The 12,269-nt window shown below is 42.9% G+C and overlaps 1 protein-coding gene across 3 annotated transcripts in view; it reads left to right on the top strand.

Annotated features, from left to right (window-relative positions):
• The first annotated feature begins 426 nt into the window (after positions 1 to 426).
• DTNBP1 (dystrobrevin binding protein 1) overlaps positions 427 to 12,269 on the top strand; it is a 163,874-nt gene continuing 152,031 nt past the window's right edge. The window contains exons 1-3 of one of the 3 annotated variants that reach the window (XM_074944826.1): positions 427 to 681; positions 2,827 to 2,877; positions 9,119 to 9,169. In XM_074944826.1, the coding sequence (XP_074800927.1) occupies positions 626 to 681; positions 2,827 to 2,877; positions 9,119 to 9,169 (158 nt within the window). In that variant the 5' untranslated portion in view covers positions 427 to 625. Of the gene's footprint in view, positions 682 to 1,259; positions 1,278 to 2,826; positions 2,878 to 9,118; positions 9,170 to 12,269 lie in introns of those variants that run through there. The other 2 variants (XM_074944828.1, XM_074944827.1) reach the window with 2 other exon arrangements.

The following is a 12,269-nucleotide window of genomic DNA, read 5'->3' as shown; positions in this document are numbered from 1 at the left end:
AACCAGGCAGCACCAGACACACCCCGGATGACCGCGGAGAGCACCGGGAGCAGGCAGAACTGCATTACCACAGACCCAGCACTTCCAAAGGGCTCGCGCGGCTGTGGTAACGGTGGGACACCATGGCAGAGGAACAGAGTCTAAGGCCAGAACTTGGGACCACCAGATCACCCAGGGGCCTCCGGGCTATCACAGGCCGCCAGCACCACGGCTCCACCCACCGCCCGCGTCCACCTCAGCGACGGCGCTCCCGCGCGAGGGGCCCCCTACAGGCGCGGAGGCCTCGAGTTCCCACCCGCGAGAGGTAGACGGCGCGCACAGGTCGGCAGGGAAAAGCAGAAGGAAGTAGCCTCGTCGCGGTCCTTTACCTACGTCATGACATCACTGCGCGGCGGCGGAAGGGGAGGGAACATCGACGGCTCCGGGGCGGGGCCTCCGTCGCCGGAATGGGGCGGTAACAATAGCCGCGCGAGAGACGCCTTTTTCCCCTCCCCCTCTGCGCGCGGAGGTAGGAGGCTCCACCCCTGCCCCGCCCCGCGCGGCGCTCGTGCCGCAGTGAGTGAGGGGCGGCAGGGCGGAGGCGCGCGTAGCGTGCGGAGGAGGTGGGCCGGCGGGCGAGGGAAAGATGTTTGAGACGCTGCGCGAGCGGCTGCTGAGCGTGCAGCAGGACTTCACCTCGGGGTGAGTAGTGCCGGCCTGGCCCCTCCCCTCCGCGCGCGGAGCCCCGGAGGGAGAAAGTTCTTCCAAGTCCGCGCCGGGGACAACGGTGCTCGGGGGCGCGCGTGAGGCCGGGCGGGACTCGGGGGCATGTTGCCCCGCCCGGCAGGGTCGCAGCCTGCCCCCGGGCGGTTACAGGCTGAAATCCGGACAGTGGCTCAAAACCGAAAGTTTCAGCCCCCGTGAGCCCCAAGTCCCGGTCTCTGCCCCACTGCTCCTAGGGGCGGGCCCAGACCCCGGGGGGAGCCAGCGCCCCATGCCCAGGCTGTGACCCGGGGCGGCCGCGGAGCCCCCCCGCGCTGTGTGGGGGAGAGGGCGCTGGCTATGGCTATCCCTGCGGCCAGGGCCGGCTCCAGGCACCCGCTTTCCAAGCAGGTGCGTGGGGCGGCATTGAGAACCGGGGGGGCGGTCTGTGTCCTCCGGCGGCTGCTTGGGGCGGCGAAATTGGTAGAGCCGCCCCTGCCTTGCGGCACCGGCTGCAGCCTTGGGAAACTTCCGGGCAGCTGCAAGGCTCCGGCTGGGAACCGCTGCTCTCGGAAAAGGCCGCTTCCTGGAGAGCGGTAGGGCCCAAGGGAAGGGGCCCCAGCGCCCCTAGTTCCGGGCTGTGCCTCCCCAGCACCGCCGCAAGGCGCTGATACAGACCTGTGACCTGGGGCGCCCCCGGCCCTTCATAACCCCCGACCGCCGCCCGCGGGCACGGGGCTTGCAACGCTAATAGACTGAAACGGGAGGCGGTGAGAAGTGGTTGGAGGCGCCGGGGGAGCGGGCGCGGGGTAACTCTGGCGTTTGGTCGTGTTCCCGTTTCCCCCACTCCCTACAACAGGAATGGAGACGTGTTGGCGTGTGGTAAACATGGTTTGAAAGAACTGACCAGCAAAACTTCCTGGACCAAAGTAGCGATTTGATTGGCGGCCCTGGAGTTTACACACCTCGCTGAAAGCTCGTTAGCCTCGCTGCCTGTAGAAGGGGTGACCCTCATGTGAGGGAGAGGCGGGGAAGGAAGGAATGGCTCCACCCATACTTTAGGAGTGGGAAGGGAAAACCAAAAGTAGAAATCTGAGCTTCAGTTTAATTTGCCCCACATCCTTGTATTTACAGGAGAAAGATCCCACTTACCAATAGATAATGTTCCCCCACCCACTTCCTAGAACTTTATTATTTGCAGTGGTTTCTGACTTATGGCTGCTTCCTGTGGACTTGTTCAGCCACTTAGGGATCTGATAAATAAATCTCATTGAAAGTCAGTGGGATGTAGGAGCTTAAGGCTTGATTTACACTATACAACCTGATGACATAGCTGCACTAAGGTAACACCACTGTAGATGCAGCTATGTCAACAGAAGGGGGCTTCTGTCCTCTGTTGGAGAGGTGGTGTTCCTACACTGATAGGAAAAAAAGCTCTTCTGCATTTTCACTATGGGGCTACGCCGGCATAGCTCTGGTGGTATGGTTTCCGTAGCATAGGCCATGTCTAAGGTACAAAATTATGTTAACCTAACTTACACTGGCAGACAGCCCCCGCAATTATTAAATTGCTTGTCTATGTGCAGACTTCCCTCCTTGTGTAGGTGCAAAAAGAAAAGGAGTACTTGTGGCACCTTAGAGACTAACCAATTTATCTGAGCATAAGCTTTCGTGAGCTACAGCTCGCTTCATCGGATGCACCTGTAGGATGTACAGTACCTGTTCAACTCTATCAATTTATACTTCAGAAGTTACATCATAAAAACTTTCTTAGGCAGCCAAGGTCTTAGGCGTGTTTGAAAATTCCCACTCCCCCATGTCAACAAAACTTCTTTGGGAAATTTCCCACCTTTGCATTACCACTAGTACAACTTCATCATCGTTTTTGGTAGTAAAATCCCTCAGGCGCTTCAACTGCAAGTACTGTGTGAGAGAAGAAAGGCGGAATACAGTTCATGGGAAAAATCACTTAATGTAATAGTCTTGAAAAATACAATAAATGGGGAAACGGATCTCGCTTCCAAATAAACTAAAGCAAAATTGACATTTATAAACCTTAAGATGCACCCTAGGCACCTATTGTGTCAAGCTTTTTTTCTATTGTGGTAGTTAGCAAAGGCCTGATGCTTTTGTTTTGAATTCTAGGTTGAAGACTTTGGGTGACAAATCAAGAGAAGCAAAAATAAGCAAGCAGAGGTACTTCTGTATGCTCAAATATACAGTTTTGTCTTATGTCTTTATTTATGAAAACATTGTTTAAACATAGCTAATATACTTTGGCAAAACTATTTACATAGTATTTTACATAACACTGAAATTTTGATGAAGAATATGCTGCTCTATTGATATCCATTGATACATTGAAACGTATGGTTTAATAGAACACTCTAGTTCCCACTTTTTAAAATTAGCTGTTTTTTGGTGCTCAGCACTCAGTTTAACGTTTGATGTTTGCTGTAACTAAAGTATATTGTCCTTTATAATATAGTAAATTAAACAGTGTCACTGCCCAAAACATTTGACACTTGAAGTTATTATCTTTCTCCATGTGACTCTTAAGTACACCTCTACCCCGATATAATGCGACCTGATATAACGCAGTAAAGCAGTGCTCCGGGGGGGGAGCTGCGTGCTCCGGTGGATCAAAGCAAGTTCGATATAATGCGGTTTCACCTATAACGCAGTAAGATTTTTTGGCTCCCGAGGACAGCGTTATAGCTGGGTAGAGGTGTACTACAATCGTTCTTCCTATGTTATGAGGTATATTTTAGGTATAAGAACAGAAATAAGAGCCTTTCTTTGCTTAAAGGGACGGTAACTTCAGAAGAGAAATCTTAAATCATTCTGCAGCATAGCTGAAAATGGCATTGGTTATAATGTTTTTGAAGTCAGCATTTTAAAATGTCATTTTTTTTTCAACATGAATAAATGGCATATTTGTACAATAGTCAACTGTAGAAAAGTACAATTTTGCGATGGGTTTCAGAGTAGCAGCCGTGTTAGTCTGTATCCGCAAAAAGAACAAGAGTACTTGTGGCACCTTAGAGACTAATAAATTTGTTAATCTCTAAGGTGCCACAAGTACTCTTGTTAATTTTGCTATAGTTATATACAATGTCTCAAATGTGATTTGCTGTGAAGCATTGTATATGTGCTTTCATCTAGAAAGTGGTGTTACAGACATTTATTTCCTTTTTAAAATAACAGAAAAACCCAAACAAAAAAATCCAGAGCAATTTTAAATAAATTAAACTGATCACTGCATTCTTGCAATTCAGAAGTTGTTAACTTTTGGAAGATCAGTCTTTTATAACTAAAAAGTTGCAATTGCCCATAATGTAGGCCAAGGCTAAAATATTTTATTGAGAGAAAGCTGAATTAGTAATTTTAGGAAACTCCCTGCTGTGCATATGTATTGCTCATAGGTGCTGTAGTAATACAAATAAATAATGTTTTAATGCAGGTGGTATATTGAAGTAATGCCATTGATTCTGTAGGATCTGTTGTTGATATGTTAACATGAACTCTGTACAGCGAAAGTTCATGAAGACTAGGGTCTGAATCCTCCATCCTGTTTGTGCTGCTCCTGTGTTTCAAAGGTCGGGGGGGGACAGAGAGCTGCTTTGAAAGGGCAGCTGATGAGTCCCCTTGGATAGCTATATTGCATAAGTTGCCTGAATGGCATAACTGGCTCTCTTTTATTCCTTTCTAGTCCTGCTTTGTAGCGTTTGTGTTGGAGTGATACGGAATTATTAGTAGAGCCCTGTGAAATTCTTTTTATTTTTCAGAAATTTCTTATTTTGTTTATCTATTAAAATGTTTTATTTCTTTATTACATTTACATTAATAAGTTACCCCAGATAACTATAAATAAAAACAGTGGCCATAAATGCGAGTTTATCTACACCGCATCATTTTACCTAGATGTACCCTGTGCTGAAGCCTCCTGATAACCTCCCCATGTCCATCCTCACTCAATGTCTCAAACCCCATGAGATTTTCCCAACCCCTCCTGCTTCCTTCCCCCGTCCTCTTCCCTGGGGTGCTCCCATTTCTCCTTATATAGTCTCCCTCTCCCATTGAATGTCAAACCCCCTAGTCTCCATTAGCCCCAGACACCCCTCTTCTACTTCCCCTTCCCCACTGAGCTCCAGCTTCCCAATTAGTACCAGGAACCCTTCCCCTATCTCTGCTTATATAGCTCTGCTCCAGGGTGGGTGAGAGACCCTTGGGAGGTGTGACAGTTAGGTCTTAGTGAGAGACCCTTGAGGGAGGGCAGCAGTTGGGTTCTGTCCCCCTGGGGGTGGGTGGGAGGCCCTTGGGATGGTGGCAGGGTAGAGTCCTGCCCCGCATCAGCGGGCGGAAGTCCCTTGAAGGGAAGTGGGGGCTGGATGGCCCTTGATAGGGGGTGGCAGGTTCTGCTTCCTGGAAGGCCAGGAGCCGTTGGGTGGAGGGCAGTGAGGTGGGGTAGTGGCTCCTGTCATGATAGGGTGGGCAGGCCAAACTTGCGCAATGCTTTTTTTCCATTTTATTTCATTTTTTTACTTTGATTTTTGTTTTATTTCATGTTGTTTTGCCTTTGTGAAAAACACAGGGCTTTAATTATTGAGATTGTGGAGGTGTGACCAGAGATCCTTGTGTGCTAGTAATTCTTGGCTGACAGAATATGTTAGAGGGCTGTTGCAGCGAGCAGTAGGTTAGAGCACTCCTTCCCAAACTTTTTACTAAGGTGACCCACCACCTGCATTTTGTCTTTTTTTGGGGACCTACCATTACCCCTTCGCCACCTCTTGCCATCCTACCCCTCTGTTCCTCCTCTTCTCAGCCCTCCAGCCCCTGCTGTCTTCTCCCTTCCCAGCCCTCCAACATACTGTGCTCTCCATTTCACTCTTCAGCCTTCTTCTTAGTCCAAGTCCAGTGCTCAGCTTCCCCTAGCTTCCTTATTCTGGCTATCCCAGCACTGCCCCCTCCTGCAGCCCCAGCTGGCCCCTCTCTTTCTGCTGCTGAGCCTGTGTCACTACGAGGCTGCTCATTGACCACTTGTTGGCTCCGGCCGTTTCCTCTGTGGTGCTGCTGCCCAGATTCCACTTCCCACACTGCTTCCTGCTAGATCCTTCCTGTGACATGAGGTCAGGACCCACTTTTTGGAAAACACTGGGTTAGTTTTGCCTCTAGCCTCAGACTAGGTGAACACAAAGGTGGCTTTAAACCACATTTGCTTCCTCTCCACTGACCAGGTTCTGAACCAAACATAACTTAGCCTAATCTGTGAGTCTAACTAATAAACAACTGTTGAGTCATATTATTTATATCATATATACCATCATTCAAACAGTTGGTATAATTGCAGTTTCACTCCATTCTGAGGGTCCTTCAGGAGTCTGAAGTGAGGAAAGTCTTGGTGTAGTTAGGGCTGTCGATTTAATCGCAGTTCACTCACTTGATTAACTCAAAAAAATTAACTGCATAAAAAAATTGTGATTAATCTTAATGATAAACAATAGAATACCAATGGAAATTTATTAACTATTTTTGGATTTTTTCTAAATTTTAAAATATATTGATTTCAATTACAACACAGAATACCAAGTGTACAATGCTCACGTTATTTTTTATTACAAATATTTGCACTGTAAAACCGATAAAAAAAATAGTATTTTTCAATTCACCTCATACAAGTACTGCAGTGCAATCTCTTTATCATGAAAGTGCAGTTTACAAATGTAGTTTTTTTGTTGCATAACTGCACTCAAAAACAAAACAATGTAAAACGTTAGAGCCTACAAGTCCACTCAGTCCTATGCTTGTTCAGCCAATCGCTAAGACAAACACATTTGTTTACATTTACGGGAGATAATGCTGCCCACTTCTTAATTACGGTGTCAACTGAAAAAAGAAAAGGTTGTGGCACCTTAGAGACTAACCAATTTATTTGAGCATAAGCTTTCGTGAGCTACAGCTCACTTCATCGGATGCATAGTGAGAACAGGTGGTTGCATGGCACTGTTGCAGCTGACATTGCAAGATATTTACGTGCCATATGCGTTAAAAATTTATATGCCTCTTCATGCTTCGGCCATCGTTCTAGAGGACATGCTTCCATGCTGATGCTGCTTGTTTTAAAAAAAAAAAAAAGAAAGAAAGAAAAAGCATTAATTAAATTTGTGACTGAACTCCTTGGGGGAGAATTGTATGTCTCCTGCTCTGTTTTACCCACATTCTGCCATATATTTCATGTTATAGCAGTCTCAGATGATGACCCAGCACACGTTTGTTTTAAGAACACTTTCACTGCAAATTTGAGAAAACGCAAAGAAGATACCAATGTGAAATTTCTAAAGATAGCTACAGCACTCGACCCAAGATTTAAGAATCTGAAATGCCTTCCAAAATGTGAGAGGGATGAGGTCTGGAGCATGCTTTCAGAAGTCTTAAAAGAACAACACTCTGATGCGGAAACTACAGAACCCAAACCACCAAAAAAGAAAATCAACCTTCTGCAGGTAGCATCTGACTCAGATGATGAAAATGAACATGCATCGGTCCACGTTGCTTTGTATGGTTTTCGAGCAGAACCCGTCATCAGCATGTCCTCTGGAATGGTGGCTAAAGCGTGAAGGGACATATGACTCTTTAGCACATCTGGCACGTAAATACCTTGTGATGCTGACTACAACAGTGCTATGCAAATGCCTGTTCTCACTTTCAGGTGACATTGTAAACAAGAGGCAGGAAGCATTATCTTCCACAAAGGTAAACAAACTTCTTTCTCTTAGCGATTGGCTGAACAAGCAGTAGGACTGAGTGGACTTTGTCTTATTTTTGAAGGCATGGTTTTTTATACATAATTCTACATTTGTAAGTTCAACTTTCATGATCAAGAGATTGCACTACAGTACTTGTATTCGGTGAACTGAAAATACTATTTGTTTTTTACAGCGCAAATATTTGTAATCAGAATAAATATAAAGTGAGCATGGTATACTTTGCATTCTGTGTTGTAATTCAAATGAATATATTTGAAAATGTAGAAAACCTCCATAAATATTTTTTAAAAATGGTATGCTATTTAACAGTGCAGTTAATCATGATTAATTTTTTTAATTGCTTGACAGCCTTAGATGTAGTACAATATATTTATAAAGTCTTACTAATATTTAATATGTGGTAGAAGCATTGTAACTAACATTGTTTTTATATTTAAGTTTATTCTTGCTGATAAATTATACTTATTGACTAAGAGGTATAGCCAACTAATTGACTGTACTTGCAGTTCAATATTAAAAATATTCAGGAAACCAAATAACCAAGCTAAGCCAGATTTATCGTTTAAAGACAAAGCAATGCAGTACAGGAAGGAAAGAGAGAGTACTTTGGTTTTTCCCAGGAAGCTCAGTCTTGCAGCGTGTTCAGTTCACCTTACACAGAAGATGTGCTTCCCAAATGCCACTTAAGCTAGCCATCTTTTTATAGGATAGCTGTTTATAAGCTGCGCAGCACTCACTGTTCATGTCACTTAAAGTTTAACTAACCATCTTGTGCCAGCTTTGTCATTGGTGCATTCCTGTACTTTCCCGTCTTTTGTTTTGTTTATTACCTTCCAAACATTGAGGGGTATGAAAATACTCCTTAATGCAAAGCATTCATACACCTTACAAGGAAATAATGTACCGCATTATACCTTTGTTTCATAAAACTCATTCACCTAGTTTTTGGCAGTTTTTGTATTTGCCTGAGCCATGTGCTGAGAGATTTGTCCCAGGGCATTGTGGGATACATGTCTTGGCATAAGTGAGCAAGAATAAGCATAGTACAGTTTAGCATGATTCCCCTCCCCATGCACACACACACAAATGTTAATATTGTGCATGTAATACCTATTGGTGAGTGTGTATATTAGCTCTGACCAACATAGGAAATATTAGATTATGGGCTGGCAAAGATTCTTTCAATTTTGTAGCTACCACAGTTTTAACGTAGAGTGCATTAAATGCAAAACCTTTGGGCTTTAATGATTAGTGTCAACATATTAATTCAAAAGTAGTTAAACATAATTATAATCATGATTTCATAATCTACTCTTAAAGTTAGTATTAGATGTAATGTCTTTCTTGCCAATGCATCTGCAAAAAATTGCCTTGTACATTGTCTGTCTGTTTCTAATGAACACCAAGAATAGAGCAAAGTTAAGGGGTATAATGCAATAATAAGCGAAAAAGGGAAAATGTAGGTGGATATCAGCTTGACAGTGAAGTGTAGTGGTTTTGTATTTTTATATTCTTGTAAAGTAGATTGCGTCATATGTTTTGAACGAGACCAGACAAAATGGTAGCAAATGGAGATGGCAGTGAATAATTCTGTACTGACAAGGAGATGGATTGGTTGACCTTATTCTCTTCCATTTTGAACTTCTGTGGTTTTATGATTCTGTTTACAGGGCTGTTCAGTATTTGCCAAAGTTTTCTGCTGGATTGGAATTGCTCAGCAGGTATGTCCTTCCATTTCCATACTAATATTTCTTTTCCCCATGGTTTGTTTCCCTAATCAAAATATTATAGGGGGAACAAGTAGTAAATAAGATCATAAGAAAATGAAAACTCTATATTGATTGCAGGTTTTGAATGGTGTGCAGTAAATAAGTCAGGGGCTATTAATTGAATGATGAGGATAGATACATTGAACAGCTGCCTCAAACCCAGAGCACTGTTCATCCTGTGCACTGAGTGAGGCAGGAATACTGTGGGGTGGGGGAATATAGTATGTGATCATGTAATTAGGTTACATAATGTTATAAAATAATCTTCTAAAATTAGGCTGCCCAGACAACCTTAATTTTAGCATTTCCTAATTATTGAGAGTTTGATTTTGCAACCTTTATTTCTACTACATTCCGAATCCCGCAGTTGTTCTAATGTATATCTTTGCATATATTATATAGTTATCCATAGAATATTATATACTTAGAGTGTGATAATTATACAATTATCCAGTTTCTCATGCCGCTGAAGCTCAACTGGTCTCTGTGCTGGGGCAGGTTATACTTGATTAATACAAAAAGCCACCCAGCTTGCATTTAAGTAGATTAGGGTCATCTGGCTTTATAGTATAATAAACTCACCTCCCACCTGTGGTACTCCTTGCTAATTTTGAAGAGATTTTTAAACTTAAATGTTAAAGAAAATATTACTCTCTTATTTGCTTCTTGGATTGGAGGAAAGAATGGATCGATGTTGATTTTTTTAATTTGATCAAGTGCAATAAGAACATTGTTCTGTTGTCCCCAAACCCTCTTGCTTCCAGAAAAACAATCAACATTACATCAAGTTATTGTGCTATCTAGTTTGTTTTCTCTGATGTACTCACATTCATTTTCTAAAATATCATGTGGTCTGCTCTTTTGACACACCACAATATTGGAGATCTGAAGCATAAATCTTGCAAAATGACTTCACTTGGATGTTTCTTGATGTGTTCTTAGTTGATTCCGTTGAAACGTCATTCAGATCTATGGAGTGTTGTAGCTGTGTTGGTCCCAAGATATTAGAGAGGCAAGGTGGGTGAGGTAATATCTTTCATTGGACTAGCTTCTGTTGGTGACAAACACAAGCTTTCAGGTCTACACAGAGTTCTTCTTCAGGTTATTTTTGCTGACCTTAAGAAGAGCTTTGTAAGCTTGTCTTTGACACCAACAGAAGCTGGTCCAATGGAAGATATTACCTCATCCACTTTGTCTCATTAAGATCTATGGCATTTGTAGCTGCAGTCAGATGTTCTCTTGATTCGTAAAACAGCCTACCGGAGCTCCTTATGCTTTTTTGTTATGTAAATTTGAAGTTGCTTTAGACTCTCCTACAAGGACTGACTGCTTGACTGTTAAACTTTCCTTCCCTTTTCTGGACTTAAGGTGTACAAGAATATTGAACTTCAACATATATTTATTTAGAATTTTTTATAGAATTTGTACCTGCGACTCTTATCTGGGTTGTCTGCTGCACCCAATTCAGGACCAGCTTCTCTCTAAGACCACAGTAGCTCCAGGCATTGCGAGGAGCTCAGATAATCTGATATTAACTCTTCTTTGGTTGCCCATAATCTTTGTTTAGCAACATAGGCTTCATAAGAGAACACATGTGGAGTCTCTACCTTTTTGTGTGGCTGTAGAGGGGTTTTTCCCTGCAAAACAAACTATCATTCACAAGTCTAGGATTTCATATTTTGCTTTTAAAGCTGTAATTCTGGTATGGATGCCTCCAAAGTGTGCTTTAACTTCAGATGAAATCTCAAACAGACTCCCATTGTCCACATTATTTCCCAGTCTCTGGTCTTCCTGTTAGACTTCTTTTTCTATAGTTGCTTTAGGCAGGTTTTGCTTTGAATCTTTTTTAGCTTGTATTGAGTACTCATTCCTTTGACTTGGATCTCTCTGGAGCTCATATTTTCCCTTACTGAATGTTGAGTTGACCCATGATTATAAATACTTTGTTGTATAACTATTGTGTTGGCACTGATTTAGCACTGGTTTTCTTCTTGAGATGATAATGAAAGAATCTTATTAAAATGATTTGGAATGTTACATATAAAAAATTGAATTATATGAATGGATATTTCTTCTATGAGATATGTATATAAGGACTTCTTTTTTATATTACCTAACTGTTTTTCTTGGAGATCAAACTGATTTAGTCCAAAGAAATATGTGCAGAAGAAGCATATGAAATACCTAAACTATTTTTGCGTGTATCAGTATGTGTGTATGCCAGGTTTAATAAGTTGAGTTCTGGAGCAGGTAGTTAAGCAGATGGTACTATTACCTAATGCATTGTCCTATGGCAATAGAAGGTAAGCTGCACAAGGAATGCATGATTCGGCCCCTGGCTATATGAATTAGTGGTTTGTTCCCCCCCTCCCCGCCCCAGCTGTGCTAATTAAGTCACTTGTGATTCTACTTCCAAAATTGAAAATCTGTTTCTATCAATTGCAAAACATGTTCCTGTGGAAATCCGTTAGGTAACATCTAATTCCATTTCAGTCATAAATGTCTAAAAGTTTGTGGTAAGTTGGGTCAAATATAAGAGTGTTGGTAAACTGAATAATTCACATGTTGGTAATAGAAGTTGGGCTTGTTTTTGGCTTAATTGGCTTATGAGTTGCTTGTTGGATAGTTTTTTGGCTTGTTTGGCTTGTTGTTTCTTTTTTTTTGATTGGCTCCTGGCAAAATGGGGGAGAGTATCAGGGGTGCACAGCGGGCCCACCACAGTCCCAGATTGCAAGCTGGGGGATCTAGTTACATAGAGTGGTGGGGTTTTTAGGGATTGGCTTGTTTTGGCCTTGTTTTGAAATGGAGTTAACTTGATTTTTGGCTTATTGTGAAAGTCAGGTCCTCATTTATCACATGAAAGTCGGCAACTGAGGTCCTGACCTGAAAGTTTGGTCAGTAATCTGCTGGATCTTGTGGTGAGAGACTTTGCTTTGCAGATAAGCACACTTGTCTACACTACACAGTTCTGTTGACAAAAGTCAGCTTTTGTCAGTGAAACAGTGGAGGTGTATACACTGCAATGCTCCTCCCCCCGCCTATTTAATTTTCC

The sequence above is a fragment of the Natator depressus genome, chromosome 2 (assembly GCF_965152275.1).
Source record: "Natator depressus isolate rNatDep1 chromosome 2, rNatDep2.hap1, whole genome shotgun sequence".
NCBI classification, from domain to species: Eukaryota; Metazoa; Chordata; order Testudines; family Cheloniidae; genus Natator; species Natator depressus.
This window is presented reverse-complemented; position numbering and strand designations above follow the sequence as displayed.